Source organism: Vipera ursinii, assembly GCF_947247035.1.
Source record: "Vipera ursinii genome assembly, chromosome: 10".
Lineage (NCBI taxonomy): Eukaryota > Metazoa > Chordata > Lepidosauria > Squamata > Viperidae > Vipera > Vipera ursinii.
The window spans coordinates 21890736-21917657 of NC_139520.1; the positions used below are offsets into that span (position 1 = coordinate 21890736).

General features: G+C 49.5%; 1 protein-coding gene across 4 annotated transcripts in view; it reads left to right on the top strand.

The window, feature by feature from the left end:
- The window catches only part of ZFPM1 (zinc finger protein, FOG family member 1), a 66284-nt gene that overhangs the window by 19389 nt on the left and 19973 nt on the right, over positions 1-26922 (top strand). For 3 of the 4 annotated variants that reach the window (XM_083370894.1, XM_083370897.1, XM_083370895.1), the window contains exons 2-3: positions 13279-13410; positions 17387-17464. In XM_083370894.1, the coding sequence (XP_083227020.1) occupies positions 13279-13410; positions 17387-17464 (210 nt within the window). Of the gene's footprint in view, positions 1-3175; positions 3271-13278; positions 13411-17386; positions 17465-26922 lie in introns of those variants that run through there. The other variant, XM_083370896.1, reaches the window with a different exon arrangement.

A 26922-nucleotide genomic window follows, 5' to 3' on the forward strand; every position in this document is an offset into this window, starting at 1 on the left:
TTTAAGGCAACCTGCAATTCCACCTTTGACTTCCCAATGCAGGAGGGCTGTGTGCCTTTGCAACCCATAAATAATCCCTTTGAGGGGCCGCGGGCTTTATTTCATCCTACAGCAAAATAAACCCCGGAGGTATTAAGCCCGCTGACCTTTGCAAGCAGGTCCTCCCATCTGCAAATTTTCTAACTAAATTTTCTAACTAAAGAAGGAACAGGATAAAGTTCATTTCCAACCCGCTGCCCCATTCCAGCCCGGCTGTTCCTTCAATCCCCCTCTGCTCTTTTTTAAAGGAACTGAGATAAAAAGCAGAGATAAGTCCAGGGCTGTTTTGTGTAGGAGTTGATATCTTTGTTATCTATCTCTCTCTCTCTTTTTTCACTCTCTGAGCAGCTCTGTTGTTTTTTACCCTTATCTCGCTCCACCAAAATGCCAAGAACAGAAAACACACAAACCCCGGTGCCTTGATAATTCATGGAACTGGTGATAAAATGTTACCATTAAATTAAAATTGTACATTTTTTTTTCTTACCCCCTCTTTGCAAATGAAGTCAAAACAACTCTGGGAACAAGGCACATCACACACAGATCATGGGAAAGGAAGGAGGGGGGGAAACCTCTCTTAATGTGGACAAAACATCCGTATTTTGGGGGGTTGGAGAGAAAAGATCTGGATTAAAGGGCCACAAATGAATATATTAGGAGTAGCAAGTCTTGCGTTCCAGCCTCACAACATCATTGTAGCCGGGAGTGTCTTTTCATATTTTATTTGAGGAATTCTCAAACGTCGGAGTTTTTCCTCCTAATTCTCTTTGCTTCATATCTGCATTCTGTAACTGCGGTATGCAGAAGCCTCCAGCTGGCAGCCGGGAAACAATGGGACCTGCCTGTTTGGGGCTCTTAAAGCTGGATTGGGGAGCTGGCATTTCCAGAAAAAGGTGTCTCCTCTCTATTTAGAAAAGGCGCCCCGTTATTTTTGGAACTAAGGGGAGAAAAGCAAAAACATGATGCAGACAGAAACCTTTTTAAGCACCAGAGACATTGCTATTCATTATGAGGTCCTAAAGAAATCTCTGTGAGAGCTGACACCAACACATTCTTTTCCACTGAAGCAAATTTGCCGCCCAGAGTCGCTGCAACAGAGAATGGGCAGCATATAAATTAATAAATAGAAAGATTACACATGCCATGTCTGAACAGGCATCTTTCAGACCTTGGGGGCTTGCAGTTCTCAACATCTTGGAAGATGTCCCAAGTTATGGATATAGAATTGAGTTGAATTCAACGACTTCCCTTGAGTGGGGGAGTTGTGTGTGCAGCCCCTGGGCACTGGTGTCTATGAAGATTCTCAGTCATCCAGGTAGGCCATGGCTGTCCCAAAGGTGCTTTTTCAAAAGGCAGCTGGATTTCCTTGGTTTTTTTTCCCTTGAAAACATTTTGCTTCTCATCCAAGAAGCTTCTTCAGTTCTTTTTGGAAAAGCACCTTTGAGACCGGGGCACTAGTGTTATTCTAGGATCTGTGTGTGGTTATTGCCATCGGAAAGGTTTTATCACAGCATTGGAGGCTTTTGGTGGGGGCGGGGGAAGGGCACGTGGAATAGATTGGACAGTGTTGGTGATGGTGTTATCCATTTGGTCCCGTCCAGCTCCTGGCAATTCTGTGAGCCAGGTGTCTGTCTCCACGTCTCCCGATCTTGCACTACTACTTTGAGTTGTTCCATGCTCTGGCTGGGGGCTGGTGCCAGCTTTGATGGTGTTGGATAATCTGAGGAGCATCCAAACTCTGCTCCTCCATCCATTGATCCATTTTGCTCAGTTGGTCCTCCCAAGGAAGAGAGACCTGGCCTCGAAAAAAAATATACCTAATTTGATGTTTGCAGGATGGGCTCAAAGGGAAAGGACTACTTTCTTCTCTCTTTCTGGCTTCTCTGCTTCCTCCCTGAATCGCAGCCTCCCAAGCTCCTTTCCCCCACCCTCCCCCACCCAGGCTTTGCATTAAAAGTCACTTCCGATCCATCTGATGTGCCGTAGAGACGCAGATAGCTCCATTAGACTCCTTTCCTCCCTTAAAGTCTGTCAGGGCCTTATCGGGGCCCCATCTGCAACGTAAAATCACTTCCCTGCTATTGGCCTGCTGTTTTCTTTCTTATTATTCCTCCTCTTTGCGTCTGGCCCTTCTCCACTCGGCAGCAGCCTGACACCATGAAGGCCCCCCCTCTCTCTCTTTCTCCCTCTCTCTCGCTATTAGTATTAGTAATCGTGTCCCCTGAAGTGAAACAATCTTTTGTAATCTATCAGTGGTTTATCGGTTCTATCTGAGAGCCGAGAATGGCCGGCCCCTGAGATGGCGCCACACTCGGCCCTGATAACGTTACAGAGTTCAATCCGTGATGAATGTTAAGTAACTGCACCCGTCGCCCGATAGGATGTGGACTTGGCAGAGGGAAACGCTCTGCCTGAAACCAATCTCCCGATAGCAGGAGGGGAGCTGCTCTTTCTCAGCCGGTGCTCCCCACCCCGTCTCTTTCCTCTCCCCAGAGCTTTGGGGCGGGCGGGAGGCTGCTGAGGGGGACCAGCCAGAGGTTCAGATCTTCTCCTGACCTTTGGCCACCATCTTGTCCGAGCAGCCGAGGGTGGGTTCCAGGGAATTTTCCTGGGTTCCCGGCTCCTTTCTTGGAGACTTGAGCCGGAAGGTCGTCAGTCACAACAAGCCTGTGTCTTCTTTCCAACTTTGCAAAGCTTCCCAGAAGGTCTCAGCCGGGATGGTTTTGTGGAAGGAGCAGACACAGCGCAGCGTGTCTGTGGGGAGGGTGAGAAAAGAGAGGAGGAGGAGGAGGAGGAGGAGGAGGCTGCTGGCATAGAGAGAGAAGAAAGCATGTCTGGTCTAAGGAAGAGAAGGAGCAGGGGTGACATGACAGCTCCCAGTATTTGAAGGGCTGTCATAGAGAAGAGGGAGGTCAACCTATTCTCCAAAGCGCCTGAAGGCAGGACAAGAAGCAACGGATGGAAACCTATCAAGGAGAGAAGCAACCAGGAACTAAGGAGGAATTTCTGATAGTGAGAAGAATTAATCTGTGCTGGCGGGGGAATTCTGGGAGTTGAAGTCCACCCATCTTAAAAGTGGTTGGGTGACCCTATCTTAGAGTCTAGAAAAAGGTCAGCAAGTGACAGCATCTTCATTCAGATGACACCAGTTCCCTAATTCACATCAGCTGACATGATGCTTGAGCCACGATTGTGCCTTTCAGCAGACATCCTTGGGCTGTTCTTCACTAGGTAAGAAAAAATGGTGCACCTTTGGAGTAACACATGTAAAAAGGCAAATGTTTTATACATTCACGAATTTTAACTTTCAGGCAAGCCGACTCTTGCCAATGTCCAAACATGGTTTGAAGGTGGACTTGGAAGTGCGGAAGTGTAATAATTAGTGTTTTGGTCTGCCACTTGATGAAAAGAAGATAATGGTTCTATGACAAATACTGACTGGAATCTAGTGATAGTTGATCCTTTTGTGCTCAGGAAGTGATGTTATTTGGGAGAACCATGGAGGGTTGGGTCCTCCCTGAATTTGATTTAATCTCTGTGAGATGCTTTCAGTTGGGTAACCATCAGAACTTGTAGCCAGATTTATATAACATGGGAAGAAATTCCGTCTCCAATCACATGTTTGGGAATGGAATGGCTTTTTTTCAAGGAGCAGGTGGTTTATTCGGTTGCAATTTATTAATTGCAAATATAAGCCAACATCCCTAGTACACTGAACTGGGTCAGCCAATAATTAACCAGGTTTAGATCTCCCAATCAGTAACAGTCATTTGGGGACCTCCTTGAGTCTCCACCCCCTTTCCCCTGGAAGGGTCTGGCATCCCATGAATCCTTGCGCCTACTGGCAAGGCTTCATGACCTCATCACCAGCCCCTTTGCCATTGGCCTACCTAGCAGGTTGCAGCAGGTATGACTTGGTCCCTACACCAGTCTGTGTTGAGGAGGTGGGTTCCGGGCAGCTGAGCGTGAGTTTGAGAACGGAGAGCTTTGCTTCTTTAGCTGCTCCCGCTCTTGACTCCTCTGCTTTGGCAATCCCACAACACAACACACTGGGCCGGCCTGGGGCGGAAGGCCACCCTCACCCCACAAGGATTAGTTAGCCTCAATTTGCATTGTTTTCTTTTCTTTTTGATGTTCCCAAAATGCATTAACCTCTGAAGTGACCCACTTAAATGGGTTGTGGGAACCAGGCCATCTGGTCCTAAGGAAAAAACGGAGTCAAAGCTAGGATGGAAATATTCCTGTTTGGGGGGGGGGGGAAACAGTGCTGTAAGGGAGCAGAGGGAAGCACCCAGGGCGAGACCAGGTGGAATATTTGTAAGTTGTGGAAAAACAGCTGGTCAGCAGGGTTTGGGTCTTGAACCCCTTTCGAGATGACACCAAACATGAGACCCCTGAAGGGGGAGAGCAGCGAAAGACATGGATGTTGCAAAGCAGACCACCTTCCTTCTGTTCGTGGCACGCTTGATTTCTGACTATGCACGGAAGGGAGGCCGTCCTTTTGTTGCAGGGACCCGCACAGTGGCAGCACCAATTTGTCGTCTTCGAGCTTGGCAGATTGAAATGCGTAGATGTTAAGACAGAGGAATGATCTCTTCACTTCTGGGATGGGCGTCATCCGTGCATTATCAGTTGCTCACACCAGACCGATAGGAGCATATTTATCTTGGGAAACGTTTTCAAGGGTTTGGAGAGGGACAGGAGGGCTTGGAACAAGCCAAAATGCTTGGTGCCAATGCTGGTGTGATCATGATTGGAAGGGGTGGGGGGCTCTCCAGTCTCCTCTTAAAAGCCTCCAGTGATGGAGCACCCACAATTTCTGGAGGCAACTTCTGTTCCGCTGGTTAATTGTTCTCACTGTGAGGAAGTTTCTCCTTAATTCCAGCTTGCTTCTCTCCTTGATTAGTTTCCATCTATTGTTTCTTGTCTGGTGCTCTGGAAAATAAGTTGACCCCCTCTTCATTGTGGCAGCCCCTCAAATATTGGAAGGCTGCTGTCATGTCCCCGCTAGTCCTTCTTTTCCTCTAAACGAGCCAAACGCAAATCCTGCAACCGTTCTTCTTATGTTTTAGTCTCCAGGCCTTTAATCCTCTTTCTTGCTTTTCTTCGCACTTTTCCCAAGGTCTCAACGTCTCTTTTGTAATGTGCCCAAAACTGGATTGCAGGTATTCTAGGTGTGGCCTTACTGCTCCTCCTCCTCCTCCTCCTTATCATCTAAAATTTACCCCGTGTGCGTTGACCTTTCTAAAACTTCATGCCTCTCTTCCTGCTGGCATCTTGCCAGGTGGTCTTGGTGTTAGAAATGGCGGCCAGTCTCAATTCTACAAATCCATTGTGCATCAGGTCAAGAGGATCCTTTGAGTTGCCAGGATCTATGGCTAACCGTTTCACTGGGGAGTCCTAATTTCTCATCCCGCTTCTGAGCCACTCCTGGAATTCCCAGCCAGGATGCCCTCCCCCTCCCCTCTTGAGAAAGGCTATATTAATAGCCTTCAAGGGTGAGAAATGGGTCTTGCTCCTCACCCACCCCCCACCAGCCTTAACAGTCTCGCTGCCTCCAGAGGGAAAGGAAAACCCACTGTGGGCAGTAGATTTCTGATCCTTAACAAAGTTGGCATCCTGTGGCCTCTTATCAGAGCTGTGTGTCTGGCCGAGAGCTTTTATTATCTACCCAACATCCCTTTGGTGGTCTCCCTTGCTGTCTGTTCTTTTACCCATCTTTAACACAGATAGGCATGTTGTCAGCACTAAATTGATGGGTCCTGGGCTGCTTCTGTGGCAGGAGGCCTCATCCAGCAAAGGAGCAGCCTGTGGAATCATGGACAACCTCTTGATCAACGAGGCCTTGAGCCTGAGAACCCAACAATGTGTCTTAATGTTTTGTGAACTGAACAGTTTTTGGTCAAACGTGGAACACCAGTGTCCTGCTCGTGGTGTATCTTCCACTTTGTGGCTACCTTTGATCAACTCATCTCTAGTCACATTCTCATTCAAAAACGTGTGTTGTTTCTTTGCTGTCAACAAGTAGTACACAAGTGTGTGCAACCCACTGTCTCCCAACCCCCCTGCTAACCCTAATTTAATAAATTGATTTAGTTTCAAGATAGAAAACCCTCAATATGCCTTCTCAGGAGCGAGAAGTTGGTCCATCTAGTCTCCTGGAAGGAGCCAGATTTTTCCACTGTGCTTAGATATACTGAGAATTGATCTTCTGTGTAAAAAACAGTTCTCTGCCCAATACCAGGCTCTCAGAAATGCCACCCACTGTGTAGTTTTCTTCCGAAGTGGCTTCTTGTTCTTCCTTTTACAGTTCAGAAGGACAGTCCAGGGATTGTTGTATAACTCTCAGTTGGTTTGGATAGTACCTTAAACCAACATATCTCAATCTTGGCCACTCTAAGATGAGTGGACTTCAACTCCCACAATTCTGGCTTGGGAATCCTGGGAGTTGAATTCCACACATTGTAAGGTGGGCAAGGTTGAGGGACACTACCTTAAATCAGTTTTGAGAAATACTCCTTAAATATTCCTGGATTATTTGGTAGTGGCACTTGCATGAAGACTAAGCATAAGTGAAGGCACTGTCAACTGAAGCACTCACAATTTATTCAGAGAAAGCTAGGAGCTCCAGGTACTTGTTGAGCAGAGTTGCAGTAAACTTGCAATTTCTTTCAACACTCTACAAGTCAAGTAATCTATCCAGCAAAATTAAGCCATTTAGGACTATACTTCTTATTTGGATTGGGGGGACTGGATCATTTGGAAGTTCTTTCTCATTTCTGAAAAGATAAAGAAAATGAATTAATGTCTCCAGAACAAGAGAACACATTAGCCAGCCCATTTCCCTGATTGACTGGTTGACCCAAAACTTCTAGGCTATGCTTGTACAGCCCAGCAAGAATTCTGCTCTGAAGAGTTTGCTAAACTTCTTATCCTAGCAGGGAAGAGCTCCACTTGTACTGTTTATACAACAACCACACCTTAGGACAGAGGCAGATTAAAACTTATCTACTACAGAACAAGGGAGCATGTATTCTGTCTCCGTCTTTCATTTCATGTTAAGCCACCGTAAGATAATATTGGTCATGTGGGGGAATTCTGAGCTTTGCTGAAAGCTGGTCCAAGCCAAGTGGGGCAGATACAGGAGATGTTGAGGTGATGGCCCACCTGATCGAGGGAAGGTCAGTGGCCTGATGTCTTTCAAAGGGGAAGGGAAAACCCAATCTGAAGTCGTGGTGATGGTGGTGGGTCATGTTTCTATCCCGCCATCTTACAAGTTTGTATTGGTAGTGGCCAAAGTTTCTCCTGTTTTCTCCTCATCATAGCCTTGGGAAGGAGTGCCCTCTCCGAAGTTGCAAGGCTGAACTTCAAACCTGTATTTCTATGCTACAGATTGCCCTTATTTTTGTTTGCTAATTGGATGAGAATTACGAATAGCAGCTCTGGCTTGGGGTGATGTGAATGGATATTTAAGGCAACTCTGCTGGAGGGAGGGTGAGAGATTCCCAAATCCTTTTCTCTCTTTTCTCCTCCGTCTAAAGCAATATTTCTCAGCCTTGGCAACTTTGAGATGTGTGGACTTCAACTCCCAGAATTCTCCAGCCAGCAGAATCCTAGGAGTTGAAGCCCACTCATCCTAAAATTCCCAAGGCTGAGAAACACTGATCTAAAGTCTGCTAAGCCATCCCATCAACTGAAGAATCTTTGTCTGGTGGGAATGACCTCGGATAACTGCTGGGAGCAAGACTTCTCCCCGAGACTTGGCTTTATCTCTTAGGGGAGGGTACATCTTGGCTATCACAGCCCGGCTCTGCTTGTGATCTCCATGTTCCCTTCCAGAGAGAATCCGATTTTCATGTTGAAGCCTTTGCAGGTTCGGAGTAGATCCTTCAGCCTAATGTTTCCCACCAGAGGACTTTGCAAAACCAAAGGCTTTTCTCACCCCAACAAAGCTCCCCCCAAAAAACAGGTGCTCTGAAGTCCCAGAAACATACCGTTTCCCCCCCCCATCTCCTAGATGGGGAGGGGGAAGGGGAGCTGTCAGCTTTGGCATGGAGTGGCTGCCTCCCCTGATCTCCAAGCTGGTGGGAAAGTTTGAATCTGTTGCTATTTTCTAGTTCTTATCACCGCGTCTTATCAGCGAGTTCTTGTCTGCAGACTTGGTTTGGGACTGTCAGGGTCTTTCTCTGGGCAGCCTGGAAAAAAATCCTCCTCCCTCCCTCTCTCTCCAGATAGATTTTTTTTAAAAAAAACTTACTGGATAAATGAGAAAGATTGTCAGAATCCTGACAAAGATCAAGAAAGGTTTATTGTTCAGGCAACAAGAGAAGTTTGGTGTGAATGAAATGACTGACTAATTAAACTCCCAATAGAGAATTGGGGTGAACGTCTACCCCCTCCAACGTCCTGGAGGAGACAGAAGGGAATATTTGGAACTCAAAGTTGAACTGTGGGGGTCTTTGGTGCCCTCTGAGCTTGGGGGTTTTTTCATTCAGTTCATTCATCATTACTTAACCAGGTGACACCGTCAGTGGTCCTGTCTGCCCTGTCCCACCTTTTGTGGGGCAGCCCTTGATGGTTTTTCAGAGAGGAAGGACTTGGAGCTGACTCCTGGCTCCTGCTAGGTCCAGAGACCCACTGAGGTGGGGGGGGCACCTGAGGGAGGTGGGGCACCTGAAGGCCCAGGCAAGGAAGAATGGGGTGGAGAGTGGAATCCTTTCCAGCTACAGGCACAGGATGTTGAGGTGTGTAGTCCGACACGTCTGGAACAGAACAGGTTTCCTGGAATGCTGTTCTTGGCGCAAGAGCAGTACCTTATTTTAAACAAAATGCCCGGCTACGTTTACAGGAGAGAGAAAGAGCTGCCTTAAACCCATAGTTTGACTTCAGTTGGCACCCTGAGCTGAAGAAAATCTTTAATTATTGTTTCATTGTTGAAAAGAAAGGAAAGGCAATATCGGCAGAAATGTACCTCCCGGACAGTACCTGGTGTCTCTTGACCCCCTCATTTTAAAAAAAAGACAAAGCCAAGATTTGACACACAGGGTGCCCCCCAAATCCCAATAAAGCCCCTTTCTTCCCCACTCGGCTGGCATTCTTAAGAGCCAGCTCGCCCCCACGAGGCCGTGTTTCTTCTCTCACTGTCGTCCCATAGCAGGGCCACCCACAAGCCAGCCATTTCTTTGCAATTAGGAGCTGAGGAGCTAAATAGGGATGCAAATGCAAGTCCTCAAAATGCCTGTTTTCAAGGGAATTACCTTGGCTGTCTTGGGTTGACAACCACACCTTTTTTAGTGTGTCGCACGCTTGGTTGGCGGTACCTTTTGGACAAAAAGGGGAGATTGGTCATTCGAACTGGCCTTTGTGAAGGTTTAGAAAGGAGCTGGAAGGAAGGCTGAGTTGGCTTGCCAGGTCTTAGGAAGGAGGCAGAGCCTCATTTCCCTTTATTGGGGGACAGATGTGTGAACAAAGAGTAAAACGAAGCCCTGTCTGGACGTCGGAAAGGATAGAGAAAAAGGCGCATAGGATTCTCGGTAAAATGTATTTCTTTGTGTTTTCACCTGAGGAGGTGTGTTCGGGAGAGTCTCTTGATGAACAGAGTGTGTATCTCACTTCCTGAATTTGCAATTAGCCCCATCTTGCTTGTTTCCTACCCGGGGAAACCAGATTTTCCATAACTCTTGAATCCTCCGAATTCCAAAGTTTTTGCTACATTTTAAGATACCTTCTTTACGTTATGTAGGATTTAAGGTAAACACTCAGCCAAACACACCAACAAAAAGATACGTACAAGCTAAATAACCTGAATTCTCAGTTTTGGCTGAAAGGGTTGAAAAGTTTTATTTTCTCATCCAAGACTCTAGAGCTGCTCAGCTGAGTCACACCGAAGGGAACACTGATCAGAACAGACCGGGGTGACCAGAGGATGGACGTGGGCAGTGGGTCCCCATTCCCAGCAACAGTGTTTTCCTTTCAATAGGGGAATTGGCTGGAAAACAGGGCAGGCGCACCAGAGGTGAGGAATCAGATGTGGCACAAGGAAGGCCAATAGCAGTAAGCAAGCAGAGTTCGTTGTTCTGTCCCAAAACAGTTTTAAAGTTTCTGCTCTCCACCACTGATTTCCATCTCCTTCAACAAGGGAGATGGTGATAAAGAATAGGTGGCACTGATGTTGTTTCCTAGTTTGGTAATAAAATGTCCGCAAGAAAACCACCAAGCTCAGAGAGCACCAAGGACTCCAGAAGAGGTAGCACACAAAGTCTTCTTGAGGTTCTGGGAAGTTTTGCAAAAGTGGCTTTCTAATTATCTTTTAAGAACTAGCCAGGTTTGACCCTGATTAACTGTTGAAATCAGCCAGAGTTGGCCAGGTGGTGGGTCCAGCTGCTCTGACCAGAAATTAAAGGGAATCGCCTTGTCCCAGATCCATCGGATTCATCCTAATAGCTTGTGGGACTCATCTCTCCTGCCCAGGAATCTTTGCAGATACATGGCACATATTCTTCATCCAGGACAGATGTTCTACCCCACGGCACAGTCATTTGGGGATTTTGCAAAGGCTGGGCTTCTCCTCCCTCTGCATACAGACATATTCCCTCTCCTCCCATCTCTTCCCCACTCCCCACAGAGTTAATGGAAGGGGCAGAAAGCCAGTGAGCATCTGCTGGGGTAACTTGGCCCCATCATCTCAGATTTGCCCCAGTTCTCCCTTACAATGGCTGCAATTTTAAAAAAAGAAACGTGCGTTTGGGGGGGGAAGAGCAGAAGGTGGGGGAAGGGAAGGAACCCCAGTTTCATCGTCTGAGCAGGAGAATCTGGGAAGTGAGTGCGTCTCGCCGCCCCTTCCCTCCCCGTAAAGCCAGCCTTTAGTAATTCAGTTTTAAAGCATGAAAAAAGGGAGTTGATGAAATTCCACTATCAGCACTGAGCCAATATGCAAAATATCTCGCCCAAAATCAAATAGCTATTATGTTTTCATTTCCATTTCAGCGTATTTGCTTAATGAAGAATAGACAGATCAGGCTGACGGAGGGAGTCTGCATGAAGTGATAACTCCTCTAGGCTCCGAGCAATCCCGCAGACAAGATGCCCAACGTGGCTCCCTCCCTCCTTCCTCCCTTGCACCTCTTCCACACTCCTCCCCTCTTCTCTCCCTTTTGCCTGCCTTCCCCTCTTCCAAAGGAAGAGAGCCAGCTTCGTCTAGGGAAGCTGGGGGTGGTGGTGGTGGCAGAGTCTCTGGGTGCAGATGAACGCAGAGGAGACCTCCGGAATAATAGCTTTGTGCTTTTCCCCAAGGAAAAGAGTTGCAAATGTTTTATGTGGGTTCTGCCAACCTGCCAGGGTTCTTGGTTGAGTTGTATCAGGCTCCCCAAGAGATTCCCTGATTATGTAGCAACAGTTTTTAAGTCATAAATTATAGCTCATAAGCCTCAAAGGGGTTAGGCGTTATGTGAAGTTGTGGTTTTCTGGATAAGCCACAGTTGGTGGAGTTAACTTATCAGGCTTGGCCATAAATCACAGATCTCTAACTGTATCCTGGCAGAAGGCGATGGGCAGGTCCAGCCCCCCCCCCCAGAAGTGGTGAGACCTCAGTTTTTCCCTTCAGAAGCAAATGGAGATGTCAACCCTTGGACTTGGGCAGTTTTTCAGGCCACCCCTTAGCCAACTTCTGGACCTTTTGCTGAATCTTTCTGCATCCCGAGTGTTTGTAGTGTATTTCCTAGGCTTCCTTCATGGCCAAAAGAGCAATAAACTTGTTTTAAAAAATCAAAGTAGGGTTGAACACTGCAACATACACCAAACGGGGTTCTATGTTGGGCAGCGAAGATGCCTGGTGGAGATGTTTTGCTCCACTTCTAATCAGCCCATCCTCTTTCTTGAAAAGAGAAGGTCCTGAACCCTGTAAGGATACCACCTGCCCCTCGTCCCCCCCACAAGGAAAACAGAAATCCCCTCCCCAGAAGCAGAGAGAAACCCCCCCTCCCCCGTGCCTTTTTCCAGACCTCAGCCACTCTCTGAGACTTCAGGCATGTATATTTACTCCACGAGAACAAAGGCCCCATAATCTATACAAAGCAGACAACAATGAGCGTGAATAAAGAGGCTGCCAGAGAAGAAAAGGCAATTTATTCTAATGCTACTAATTTCTGTTCCAGCACAATTAAAAAAGCTCTGATAATATTCAGAAACAATCGCGAGCTAACAAATCGTTTCTCTCACTGTAAATTCGTTAGGCTAATTTTTTCTTTCACGCCTTCACGCTCCTGGTTCTGATAAAGTTAACCCGCTCGGTCCTTCCCTATTTTTTCTCTTGCCCACTCCCCTTCCCCAGGGATGGGGGGACAGATAGAGGTAGCCGGAGGGCAGAGGTTAGAGACCCCCACGGCCCCTGGACCGGCATCTCCCCAGCGAACCTGGCTCAGTCTGGCCATAACTGCTAGCATAGCTGGTTTTGGACTCTTCAGATCAGAGACAATCTCAGTTGGGACGCCCTGATGCTGGAAAAGCTTGGAGGCCTTGAGAAGATCCATGTTCCCTGTCCTTGGAATTGTGGCCCCCTGAGTGCCAGCATTGTCTATAGACCTGTGGAGGATTGAAAAATGTTTTTCTTCTGATTATGAGTTCCAGTCCTTTAAGGTTCTAGATCGGGCATCTGAGCCTTCTCCTGAACTATGAAGCCTGGTCCATTATGAGGTCTATCTGGAGGCCTTCTTCAATAGCACCCTGCCCTTGGGATCATTGTGGTGCCCCATGTTGCTTCCTTGTCTTGCCCTTGCAGCCCCCGTTGCAAAGAGTGTGTGGGTGGATGGGGGTGTCAGTCTTCCCAATTGGCCATATCAGAAGCAAGGAATCTGTAAAGAAACCGAACACGTCAGTAGTCTTCACCGTCATGTATGTTTCGGCATAATGCTCCCTGTCTCTTGAGTACTTTTTTTTACCAAGTCTTCTACTGCTGTGACCACAACTTGTGTGCCTCCGTTCCCTTTTGATGTGGGTTTAAGCTGTGGCTCTGGGTCCTACATTTTGGCACCGTTGTGCTGATGACGCCCCCTTGGAACGGGCGTGATGCCAAGATAGTGTAGGAGTCTCGCAAGGCTGCCTTTAGATCCGGGGTGCCCAACCTTGGCAACTCTCACGACCTGTGGACTCCAACTCCCAGAATTCCCCAGCCGGCCCTGCTGGGGCTTGAACGAGGCGGGATCGGCCCCTAAGCTAACTCCAGCCTTTCCGTTGCTCCTGCAGGCGCCTTGGGAGAGATGGACGAAGGAGCCGGGGGCCCTCTGGAAGACGACTGCCTGTCCGAGAAGGAAGGAAGCGCTTCGGATCATGAAGGCTCCTTGGAGGGCGACTCTGCCGGGTCCCCGGGCAGTGAGAGTGAGTGCCTCGGTTGGCTTGCCGGGCAGGGGAGGGGAGGGGTGGCAGTTTATTCATGCCCAAGAGCATCCTTGAATATGGGACTTACGACCACAATTGACCCCAAAGTTTCCACTAAGTGAGACAATTCTTAAACGAGTTTTGCCCCATTTTACAAACTTCTTCGCCTCAGTTGTTAAGCGAATCACTGCTCTTGTTAAGTTAGTCAGATGGTTGTTAAGCGAATCCAGCTTCCCCATTGACTTTGCTTGTTGGAAGGTCACAAAAGGGGATTACCTGACCCCGGGACGCTGCAACCGTCATAAATACAAGTCAGTTGCCGAGCGTCCGAATTTGGATCACGTGATCATCGGGATGCCGCAACGGTTGTTAAGTGTAAAAAGCGGTCATAAATCACTTGTTTTCTGTGCCGCTGTAGCTTTGAACGGTGGCTAAACTACAGGTTATAAGCACCTGAAGTGCTCTTCTACGTCTGCCATCTGCCCTTCCCCCCCCCCAAAATATTTTGAGCACAAAAGGTGTTTCCCCAGAAAGGCTCCAGATGGGCGGCCTCCGTTCCGAAAAGAGGGACGGTCACTCCTTCTGGTAGAGGAGCCGCCCTGGGGATCCTGGGTTTCCTGAACTATGACCTCCTCGCCAGGGGGAGGAGGGGGCAACGGCTGCCAACGGCTGCCCAGGATTGGTGGCACCGCAGCTGCGCTTGCCAGGCCTCAGCTCCGGCTCCAATTGCAATCGGGCCCTGCCCTTCTGTAACAAAGAGCCGGTGTCTGCTGTGGCTCCTCCTGGAAAGATGGCCTGCGCTGACCTCGGACTTTCCTGCTCCTCTGCTCAAAATTTCCACTTGCCCGCAATTAACAACTCTGGCAAGTAGGTCGTAAGATGGGGCAAAACTCACTTAACAACATCTTGCTTAGCAACAGAAATTGTAGCTGTAACTCAAGGACTATGGATTTCTTGTCCTGCTCGGCAGCAGGACAATAATCTCTGGAACTCTCTCCCCCCCACCCACGTTTGCGTTGCAAGACGGTCACGCTCCTAATCATGGTGATCTTTTGATTAGTCCAAGAGTCCTCCCTCTCCTACGTGTGGGGCCACGCATGCATGTGGCCGGACCGTGGGAGTCGTGTGCATTGCACGCAGAAATCATGAGCGAGCATGCATCACTTATTGTCCTTCGCCCAGCGGTCGAAGCGGGTGGGTATTTGGGCAAGTGGGCATGGGCTTTGGGGCTGGGAGGCCAAGGGTCTTGCTTAGTGGCAGACTTCGATCCACCAAGCTGGTCTGCAGAAGGAAAGGGGGGGGTTATCGGATGTTGAAGCTCTCTTCAAATGCCTCTGGCGGGGGGGGTGCTGAGAAAAGAGGGCAGCCACAGAGAAATCTCCTTCCCGACTGAGCGGCGCACCTGGCACTAGCGCCGTGATAAAAGGAGGCGATAGTGCGTGATAACGGGCCGGCTGCAATAACTGTTGCTCCCGTGGTGCATAGCAAGAAGCTTTCAGCGGGATGGATAACAATCAATATGCCAGCCACTTTGATTTATAGCCCCGAATAATGGGACTTTTATACCCGCCGATTGATTTGATATTAATCATTGCCTCCCCACCCTCGTCACCTGTATTAATAATAATGGCCCGTGCCCGTTGACGTCACGCACGCAGGCAGACCCAGCCCGCTGGGTGCTGTTTATGGGGCCTGTGGATTGGAACACGCCTTCGAAAGGAAACATGCCCTGTGCCCACTAATCTTTCATACCCTCTTCTGCAAATTTATCGCCTGCTTCTCAAATGGCAGGTAATGGTGAGAATAATGGTTCTCGGTTGTTCTGAGGGCAGCCCAGGTAAAACTGGCCAGGAAGGGGCTTCTCCTTAGGGTCAACCAGCCGAGGGTGGGCCTGGGTTGGGGGCAACCCCAGCTCCCGTCCTCCCTAGGTTTAACAGTTGACGCTCTCTTGCTCCTGGTCTCAAAGCTATTGAGCGGGGGTCTCCAGCCTTGGCAGCTTTAAGACTTTGGACTTCCAGAATTCCCCAGCCAGCCTGGTGAATTCTGGAAGTTGAAGTCCACAAGTCTTAAAAGTTGCGAAGGCTGGAGACCCCCGCTCAATAGCTTTGAGACCAGGAGCTGAGTTGAGAATTCTAGCTAGACAACCTGGAAGTCACAGCTGATTCTGCTCAACCAGTTCTTCGCTTGTGTCCACTGAGATATGTGTGCATGGGGAGCGGGTAGTATCACAGATCCTGTGCTGGTGTATATGTGTGAGAGAGAGAGACAAGTGGGAATGGACTTCCATGTGGCCATTCGTCAGCTCCTTCCATCGTTTCTGGCAATTTGTTCTCTGGAGAAAATCCTTCCTTCATATCTAACAGCTTCAAATCCTATTTTGGGAAGTTTCGGTTGATCCTCCTGCTATTTTAGCACTGCAGTTGTTTTGGAGATAATCCTTTAACTGCTAGGGAAGCTTGCATGATGGTTGATTTCTAAGAGTCCTCCCCAAATTTGTTTGTCAGTCCGTTGTTTCGTCTTATCGTGGTCATCGCTGTTTTGAAGTATTATTAGCCATCCACGAAAGGGAAGGATATGACCTCTGCTGTGGCTGTAGGACTTGGTGGCCCTCAAAGTAGGCTTGATAAGCTTGTTATTTGCAAGCCAGAGGAAAAGCATAACAAGGACACAACTCCTCCTTCATCTTGTTTGTTGTCCAAGTAAATGCAGAAACCAAAACAAGGGTTTCTTTTTTTGAAATTGTGGTTTTGGGTCATCAGGTGCAACCCAAAATGTTCTTAGGAGGCCACAAAATACAGGTCGTCCTTGACTTAACAGCAGCAATGGAGCCCAGCGTTTCTGTTACTAAGTGAGGCTCATGCCCTGAATGAGAGCAGTAGCTGAGCATGAAACAAATGGGGCTTCAAATCTGTGGTTCCTTTTGGATTCCCACCATTTTAGGGGTGATCCCCAGAACCCCAATGTCCTTTCATGCCTTCTGTCTTAAGGGGCTTCATGAAAGTTCAGTGCCTTTTGTTTTCCTCCCCCCAGCCCCCCCACCCCCCTTTCCTTTGGCATCTTTCCTGAAAGGGAAAAGCCTGCTCCTTCTTGTGGGGGCTTTGAATTGGCATAATAAATAATCATAATATGGGCGTCAAGGATTTTTCTCACCCTGTTCCTGTCTTGGCAGCCGGTCGTCTCCCTTCCGAGGCCTCTTGTTTGTATGTTTGTTTGGCTGCAGGTTCTTTCCTGAATCAAAGCCAAATATTTGCTGAGGGTATATTCGTTATGTATTAAGTTTATGAGGCCACCCAATTCCATAAGAACCCCAGGCAGCGGACAGTGATAAAAATCACTGCCAAAGAAATGAAGAAAGACATAAATAGTTTCACATCAATCTTTTTTCTGTGGGTCCTTAAACATCAGATGGCCCAGTTCTTCTCAACACCAGAGTCCTAGCCCGGGAGGTGGACTGCATCAAATCACAGTGGATAGATGAGGGTTTATTAGATGGAGAAGTCACTCGGAGAGCAGATGAGCGAGGGGAAAAAAGTTACATATAGCTTCCTTTTCTTTATAAAGCTTTTTTCGAAAGTGTGGCCCCCATTCTAAGGTTCCGGTCCTGCCTGATGTACAGTCCTCTTCTAAGAAGTGATATCTAGGTTGGAAATCTCACCTGTTGTTTGGGAAAACCAGCCTTATTTTTCTTAGCTCCTTTAGTTCTACTTCCTTAAATCGTTGCCTGCAGGAAGAAGAAAAAGGTAGAGGGAGCCATGGGAAGACTAAGGAGGGACCCTAATGGGAGATGTTCCTGTGTCTCGTCTGGACAATATCTAAGGCTTTGCTTCCTGGGGCCCACCTCTCAGCCGTCACGGGCACTCTGGTTGAGATGAAGCCAAGGCGAACAGCTGAGCAGGAATCTCCTGCCCTAACCACTGATTGTATCTTCTTTGTGGGTTTTGAAATGTGATTGTGATGTTTCCTCTTCTGATTTCAGGGGCCGAGTCCAAAGAGGAGAATCTAGAAGAGTCAGATAAGACACAAATGCCAGAGACCGATCTGTGGATGGGGCCAGGTAAATCTCCTCTCTTCGCTATCTCAAAAGCACACGGTTCTCGGCATGCAGCATGGCGGGGAGCATGGAAGCTGCGTGCCAGATCCAGCTTGGTTCTACCCAGCTGTGAAACCTTATACAACACCAAGCTTTGGCCTATGAATTATCTTCCAAAACTGATCTTTAAAAACCTCTGTCCACTTGTTTGGGACAGCTCTGAAGGGAGGGGTCCCTTTTAAGATCAACAGACCAGAATGGGAGAGTTAGGGGAGGAAGTTCCCCATCGGATTGCTTTCTCCCACATCACTGATCGTGACGACTTGTTTTCTGTAACTGGAGGCACAAAAAGCTTCCAAGCTCAAGCTAGTTTGGGAGCTGTGGCTATCGTGGAAGATCCTAGTTCAGAGGTTTAGGGAAGCCGGATCCTGCTTCTGGCGTTTGGTTTGGACTTTAAACTGTAAGCTGACACGGTACGCAGGGAAACGGTTGGGCGTGCCAGTCTCCCATCTGTTAACAGAACAGTAAGGAAGTGTAAAAACAGAAGTTCAGATATATGTGAGATACTCAGTAGCTCCAGCTGGGGTAATGGGCACGGGAGCTTGGATGGAAGTGAAGTAGCTTGGAGCAGCTCCTGTGCCTTGTGAAAGTGTGTGTGCGTGTCTATGGCAGGAGATCCCAAGCTCAACCAAAGTCTGACGATTAAGGCTGCCTGCAGAGTAGACCAAAGGGAGTGGAAGGGACCAGGGATCTGGTCGTCCATTGGCTTCTGTCATCACACAGCACCCAACTTGTAGGCAAAAGGTCCTTGGCAAGGCCTGCTTGTTGGAGAGCATCTCTTAATGTACCACCCAAAGGTCAAATGTGGTCCTTGGTCCACAAAAGGATCCTGACACACCCTTTGACTTGTTTGTGGATGCTCAACCTATATTGAGCCAGGCTGTGAAAATGTCAGGACATCATGTGGGCCAAGTCACCAACACTTTCCCACACAGTTAAAGGCACATCCTTGTGTATTCCTCCATCTTTTTCCAAGCAGCTGAGAGAAAAATGCTTGGAAAATGGTTCTATTTTACCTTAACAATAACTTTGCAAGATGAGCTAGGCCAAGCAACCAAAGAATAGCCTTACAACATCTTTGAACTTCTCAAATCATATCATTTGCATGGATGAACATGTGTGCATTTGTACCCACATCCATGTGTAGTTCTTCTTTCATGACTGGTTAAAAAAATTATGCTCACCTAAAATTGTTTTCAGGCCTTATATACAAAATGAAGCCAACATTGAGAAAAGGTTCTCCTTGAAAAAGCCAAGTCTGCTCCAGTTTCTGCTCTTAGAGCTTGAATGCCTCCATCTGTTGTTCTCATGGGTTTTGTTTCTTGAAAGGAAGGGAGAGTTACTAAGGAGACCCCCCCCCCCTTGCTCCTCCTTCACCCAGGTCAGTTTGGAAACACACCCAACCTGGAGTTGGCATGGAGACTCCTTCCATGGCCTGAAGGCCTTTTTCCACTCTTTCCCCAGCTGTTTTGGAATAGCTTTTCTCCCAGCATTCCTCTGCGTTCCCCTTTTCTTTCTTCTCCAACTCCCCTCCCCACATCTGGCTCCTAGTCCAGGAAGGGAAACGTGTGTTCGCAGCCAGGCTGATATCCTTGGCTCTTCCTGGATGTGTTGGCCGGAAATAGATCTGCAGAAGGTCCACCCCTTCTCCTTGGTTATCTGCTCTCTCCCATCCCTGACCTTTGCCCTGTGGGAGCCAAGCCTGCTGGGCCCCTGATGGTCGCTGGCAGGCATGGTCCTTGGCCCACATGCAGGACGTCCTTCCCACCCCATTGTAAGCGTCCTGGAAGGCAGCAGTCGGCACTCCTGGCCCCCGGGGGGTTTATTCTTTAACCAACAGTTTGTCGAGTCTTCCCCGTTGACTGGATGCTCAGTTGAGGACTCTTGCCTTCACTGGGAATGACACAAGTGGAAACTATCCGGCCAGAGGGGAAATCCCTGGCTTTTCCCCCAGGGCCAAGCGCCACCTGGGAGAAACAAGGAAGAATGAGTGGAAAGGGCTTGCAAAGTCAGAGATGGAGGCTCAACGTGCTGCAGGCTGGCAAATTCTGGGAGTTGGAAGTCCACGCGTCTTTTAATTATGCTTTATTAAATTTCTACCAAGAATAAAGTAAAAAAGAAGACGAAGGAAACTGGGGAAAAACACGGGGGGGGGGGCAGAGTGCAAGGGGTGAAGGAAGAGGGGGGAAAACAAAAAAAGCAACTCGCATCTTTCTTTGATACAGTTACAAATATAAAATACCTTCACCTTTTGATCTGAAGTTCACTAATACGCCGTGTTTCTGTCATCAGAAGCAATTGTAACGGTCACAAAACTAGTGCAGCGCTTCTTTTGGTCTCAAGCAAAAAAAATCCAAAGTGGTTTCCACGTAGAAGCAGAGCTGAAATCCACACATCTTAAAGTTTCCCCCGTGGAGAAAGACTGGCATAAATGGTGCCACCTCGGCTGGAAATGTGCCAGAGGATGATTTCTCCTCTGGGACCCCAAAAGGCCCGAGTTAGTAAGAGACAAGGACGCCGGTTACGTTCAGAGCCCCGTCCTTCCCTGAGGCGGAAAGCAGGCCTAGGAAAGGCACCCCGAACCCCGTTTGGCTCTTTGCCTTCCGCCTGTAAAAGAGATTTTATTATCGCTCCGTCCAGCCCATCTCCAGTGCGGTAATTGGAGTGATATTAATTTCTGTGTGGCTGGGAGTCGATCTCGGTCCGGCGATTCGGGGGTGATAGAGCCCTTCCTTTCTGCGCTAACCGCCACGATAGGCCTTCTATCAGTCCCCGTGCAGGCAGCGCACTTATCGGGAGGAGAATGGCAGAAAGAGGGAAGGAAGAGGGGGACAGAGGAGACTGTCAGTAGACTTTCTTCTTTATCTGGCAGGATCCGCCGTGTGTCGGCTCTGGCAGGCAGGAAAGGCTTGGAGACACGGAGAGCAGGCAGGGCAGCTGGGAGTTGGGCTTCTGTTCCTGAAACTAGGAAGTTTGGGCCATTCCAAACCTTCCTTCCTTCGTACTTTCCTTCCTTCCCTCCCTCCCTCTCCCTCCCTTCTTTTTTCTCATCTCCCTCCCTCCCTCCCTTCCTTCCCTCCCCCTCCCTCCCTCCCTTTTTCTAATCTCCCTCCCCCTTCCTTCCTTCCTTCCTTCCTTCCTTCCTAGCCTCACTGTCCTTGCCCAAGTTGGCAGAGCCTCCCTCAGGGCAGAGTCGGCAGCTGTGGGGAGATGCCTCTGCAGCCTCTGGAGAGCCCTGAGGGACCAAGGGTGCCAGGCTGGTGCAGCTCCAGCTTGGCAGCATCTTATGCACCAAGTTCTTGAGACTACTTTGGGGTGCCAGCTGTGGCTCCCCTTTGTCCCGGGAAAGGTGCCACCGATGGCTTGAGGCTGAGGACTGCCCTAGGCAATTCAGACCCCTTTGTCATGGTGGTTGGGCTCTGCGTTCAGGTCCATCTCCAGATGCTCCTATCTGGCCAATCACAAATATTCTGTTGCTGCAGCTGCTAGGACGAAAAGACGAGGATCTTCTCTGAGAACTGCCTCGTGTCTGCAGAGAAACAGCTGGATATAAAGCAAGTCCAAAAACGGCACATAAACCAGCCAGGTCATCAGATTTTATTTATTTATTTTATTTTAATTCCATTTATATCCCGCCCTTCTCCGAAGACTCAGGGCGGCTTACAAGCTTAGCAGTAGCCTTCATTCAGTCTATCTCTAAAGAGCAGCTCATTGGCGGCCAACCCAAAAGCACTTCGGGAACCACCGTGAGGCTTTGAGTCACTCTCCTGAGTTGGCAGAGGCGGGACAGGAGAGCCTCACTCTGAAGCCACCTGCCATTCATGGGGGCCGCATCCCCTTGTTCCCCGATGCAGACGTCCCTCTCCAGCCCCAACAGCTGCAACACAGACCCGGGGGGAGCGGAGAGGGCCGGGCGAGGGCTGTGCCGCCACTGCCCGCTGTGCCAAGCACAATGCGAGAGTCGAGGGGAAGGAGAGGGACGGGATTTTTTTTCCTTCCCTTTTTAATCTTCCGTTTGACCTTGCTCGCTGGAAGGGTCCAGACTGCTTTAAAATTCCGATATGCAAATCTGTGATAGCTCCAATTTATAATCCTCAGCTTGGGCACCGTCGCAGCGGATGAAGCAGCCTCTGCCTTGGTTTCCCCGTCCCTAAGGTGGGGGGGCTTGCCTGCTCCATCTCGGCCCCCCCGGGTGGAGCTAACATGGAAAGAGGCTCCCTTTGCTTGGAGCTGCTTCCCAGAGAGGCCCCAGCGAGCCAGCAGGGCTGAAAAGAAAACTGGGGCTCCAGTAAGTGCCCCGCTTTACTTCCCCCCTCGCTGTAGAAATTTCAAGGGGTTCTTGAGGACCAGCTGCTTGCCTGGGCTTTGGGAAGAATAGAAAGCAGGTGCTGGTGCTAGATTTTATGCTTGTGTGAAGACCTGCATCCAGCGATAGTGGTTGACTGATGGTTAACCGCTTGTCTGAAATGGTATAGGGTTTCCTGCTAGAGCAGGGGGTTGGACTAGAAGACCTCCAAGTTCCCTTCCAACTCTGTTGTTCTGATTTGACCCTGCCCAGCCTGTTCGTACCGGTTCTGAGCTCCTCAATACTGGTTCGTAACCTGGGCCGAGTTAGCCGTGCTTTCCAATCCGTTGAACGTTTGATTCAATCGCAGCCTGTTGGTTGAATGGCAAGAGGGATGGAGAGACCCAGGTCCCTTTCTCTCTCGTTGGCACGTTCAGCCAAGGCAACCACACCCTTCCTCTTCCTCCTCCTGTCAAGGCTCGTTCATGGCACACCTTTCACCTGCTGCCAGTTCAAGTGAAGTCAAATTTCCAAGGAGCTCAACTCCTGATGACTCATGGATGCATCTGCGTAGTTTCAGCTTTCTGGGATGGTTTTCGGGTGCCCGGCCTAGTCTCCAGATTGGGATTCCCCGGTGGTCCCATCCAAGTATGAACCACGTTAGGCCCTACTTAGCTTCCGAGCTCAGAAAACACCCAGCTGGTGCTGCCCCCTCTTGAGAGTCTCCCAAATTACAGGATGCCAGTGGGCATTTTGCCCCCAGGTTCCGTCATATGAAAAGGGATCTGGGCACAGACACAGTTATTTTGCACGCATGCTAAATTTAAATCTGTGTGTCTGTAGAGATTCTCAATCATTTGTGTCGTGGTTGTCCCAAAGGTATTTTTTTCTAAAAGGTAAGTGGACGTTCTGGGGGGGTTTTCCTTGAGAATGGAAGAAGCTTCTTGGATGAGAAGCAAAATGTTTTCAAGGGGGAAACAAACAAGAAAGTCCAGTTGCCTTTTGGAAAAAGCACCTTTGGGTTAAATCTACATGATTGTTTTGGGGAACAAAACAAATGTTTCTGTAACTTGTTTTTTTTTTTTTTGAATGCAGCCATTTTTGAAGTGATGGCCCCCAGAAAAGCACGGGAACCATCTTTCTTCTTTCTTTCTTTCTTTCTTTCTTTCTTTCTTTCTTTCTTTCTTTCTTTCTTTCTTTCTTTCTTTCTTTCCTTCCTTTCCTTCCTTCCTTCCTTCCTTCCTTCCTTCCTTCCTTTCCTTCCTTCCTTCCTTCCTTCCTTCCTTCCTTTCTTTCTTTCCTTCCTTCCTTCCTTCCTTCCTTCCTTCCTTCCTTCCTTCCTTCCTTCCTTCCTTCCTTTCTTTCCTTCCTTCCTGTAAGCACCTGCACTAAACCTAATGGTGCTGGGCTGATTAATTGAGGCGCCTTCTAAAGGTGAAAAGTGCCTGTTTATCAGTTAATGGAACTGATCCGTGGACCCAGCGTCAGAGCCCTCCCCTCCAGCCCCGCTGTCGATCTCAAAGGGCAAGGCGATAGCCATCTGCTCAGCTGCCCCACAGCTCTTGGGAGGCGGGCTCTCTTCCATCAGCAGGTGGGAAACTGAGGCAGGGAGGGGGGGACCTGGGTTATGCTTCCCTGGAGCCCTTAGGCCTTCCTAGGGTGACCAAACAGGCGCTCCCCAACTCTAGAGTTAGAGGAATTTGGGACACACACACACACATGCAGATACGCACACAACACAGAATACCCAGGGGATGAAGCTGGGGTTGGTTGTGTGTGTGAGTGCTTGTGTGTGTGCGCATGCGCTCGTGTGCGTGCTCCATTTTGCCTTTTCAGCTAAATTGCCGCATCCCGCTAAGCCCGAAACTGCCAGAAAGTCTTCGTGGTTGCTATCTCCTTTAAGCCCTGTGTCTTTTTCTCTCTTCCTTTCCCCAACTTCTATTTTTGCCCCATTTTTCCCTCCCCCCCAACAAACTCTCTTTCCTTTCTTTCTTTCTTTCTTTATCTCTGTTGTGACTCCTGTCTGAGTAATCTCTCTCTGCCTGAAGTTTTCTATGCAAACCTCAAGGTTGATTATCAGGTGGCCCAGTGGAGAGAGAGGGAGGGGGGCAGGACGGCCCCTTCTGTTGGACAGGGTGGGTTGTGTTACCCATGATTCTCTTGATAAATATGTCTCTGTGTGTGTGTGTGTGTGTGTGTCTGCACACCACTTTCTTTCTCTGCTCATTGGTATGTGTGGGTGGGAAAAATTATTCCAGCTATTTTTCTTTATCACTCGTAGCAGAGTTTTACGCTAGATAGTCATATTTGTTTTAGATTACCAGGGGGAAGAGAGCCAGGCAGTGGGAGCCTGGTGCATGCTGGGGGATAACGTGGCCTCAATCCGCCAGGCACGGGATGTTTAGCACACTGCCACCCACCTTAGACATGCTGCCCATACCCTTGAAGGGCTGGCACCAGGCAGGGTGGGACAGCCCACTATGGACCCCAGTAGCCACTCACCCACCTGCCCATGCTCTGCTTAGATCTCTCATGAGGTTCTGGCTGGACAGAAGAACGTGGATGGATCAGCCAAGGTGCCTAGAGGGGGCATGAACTCCCCCCCCCGGCCATCTGCAAGAGAAAGTTGGAGGCCCAGCGGTCAATGGAGACTCCAGACTGGCCCCATTCTTCTAGCCTGGCCATTCACAGCATCAGAACAACTGGAGTCCCAACTTCTGCATGACACTTTCTGGCATGCAATGTTCTGCCAACCAGTGTGGCATGGGGCAAGCCAAAATGGGAGGAATTGAGGCCCCCCCCACACACACACACACAGTTGAGCCTTTTTGTATTTCTGCTTCCTGGGCTGGAACCATGCTCTGTGCAGGTTGAAGGCTCCAGGGAAATCCTGCAAGCCCACTTGGGATCTTAGGTCAAGGAGAGTAGAAGGCAGAGGGCCAGCAGCAAGGGCGATGAGCCGGTGGCATCAAATGGGAGGAAAAGCCGAGGATGAGACACAATCGCCCCACCCTGGCAGGGGAGATAGGATTGCTGTTGCCAGGGTATCATCGGCCCCTCCCAAGGCCATCTCCCTGCCTCAGGCGATGCTATCGTCCAGAGCTTCCGCTGATGAGAATTTCTCCCAAAGGATCTGGACGGGGTGGGGGTGGAAGCCCAGCAGGCCTTGGAGAAAGAGAGTGAAGAAGGACACTCCAAACATCGGGGGAATGTGGGGGTTTCTTTAGGAGATTGGGAGGGCTTGGCAGGTTGAAAATTGTGGGTCAGGCTTGAAGCCAGTTGAGGGGAGAAGAAGGTGGGCACACAGGCCCAAACCTGGAGTGACCAGAGGGAATCTGGCTTGGACAAAAGCGGGGAGAGCCTCCCTGCTAGTCAAAGGACCCCATGATTGGTGGGTCTGAATGCAGCCATTCAGATGGCTGTCCTTTTGCTCTGGGTTCTGCAAACAGCCCTCTGCCCTCTCCGTTTCTTGGCAGCCCCAATGCAATATTCCCGCGACTTTCCTTGTGCACTTCCCTCTTCACTGGAAAACCTTTCCTAAGACACCTGGCAATCACCAGTGTCCAACTGAGAGCCTGTGGAGAAGGAGGATAAACACACCCACGCCATCTCAAATACGCCTCACTCCCTTTTGACTTTCCGCTCTTAGGGAAAAATAGAATTGAAAGTTCTTTGGCAAAGCAAATCCTCTCAGATTTTGCAAAGCCTTAAGAGTTTGCCAACCTCGGCAACTTTCAGAGGTGTGCTGGGGAATTCTGGGAGTTGACATCCACGTCTCTGAAAGTTGCCGAGGTGGACAAATGCTGCCGTAAGAGCATCAGCGTGCAGACACATTTATGACAATTTCTTTCATGAGTAGGGCTGGGAAGAAGACTCAGCTGGACTAGCCTTTGAGAGGCTTTCTTGCTTTATAGCCCCCACCCCAAAATTGCACATGTTGTAATTTGGAGACGCGCCTGCCGGCCCCCAGCTTTTTCCATTCTCCAAAACAGAACCCCGTCTGGCTGTCTTTGCACTGCAGATGTAGCACCCCTCAGACAGGCAATTCTGCCTCCGGCCCAGTGTGCAGAGCTGCCCCTTGCAAGCTGGACGTTGGAAACGTGAATGTTTTTTCCTGACCTGGAGCCCCAGATCTGACTTAAAAGTTGTAGCCTTAAATCATCTTGATCCTGCATTAAAAAACAAACAAACAACCACCCAGGGCTGGGCTCCAGCCTCGGCAAGGGCGCCCTGATGCCGCTTTCTGTCCCCTGGGATCGACCCTTGGCCTAAAATTCCTGCTTTTGAGCTGGTGCCGATGCACGCTGGGGGCGGAGAGACGGGCCTCGGTTGCTACACGGGCTTGGTAAGAGCTGCTCCATTAATGGGGTCAGGGTTTGCAGCGATAAAGATTTGCTGTTGTTAACTGTGTCAAAAAATCAATAAATCCCCAGCGATGCTCGGTTGTGATAGCAGGAGAGAAATCCCCAATAGCAACTGCTGCACGGGCTCGGGCGCATGTTGGCTGGGGAGGGGGGAGATGACGTTTTTGCCGAAAACAACCCTTTCCCAGAAGCAGAGGGAGGGCAGCCGAGGGTCTGGGGTACGCCACTCCGCAGCCCTCTTTCCAGCCCTCTCGACCAGTTGCTCTCTGCCAACCGAGATGCCCTTTTGAAGCGGAGAGGAGAGCATGGCGAAGCGGGTACCCACGGAAGGCAGTCTGGACCATCGGCTGCCCAGTTGCCCAGGTGAGGGACAAACTCTGCCCACGGAGAGGAAGCGGGAACTGGGGGGGAGCACGAAACGGACCGTACTTTGCCCCGCTGGGCCACCTTGCCGCTTAAGCCTGCAAGGGTGCGAATGCGCTTCCTTCCAGGCTGGCACCGTGCGTGGCTGCGGGGCCATCTTGATCGGCTGGAGTTGACTCTTTTTGTCCGTGGGCCACCTGGCAGTCGGGAGGTGGAGAACTTGCCTACACCTTTGGCACTTCTCCGTTCACGATTAACTGGGGTCAGAAAAGACACTTGGGATGTCAGAGTGTAGCTGCCTTTCAGGAATGAGGTGCAGTTCATGGCTGGTTGTGGGTCTGTTCGGCATCTTCTGCCTGGTGGGCCACCGGCTGAGGTCCTCCCCCGGAGAAGCTGCCCAGGGCGAGGAG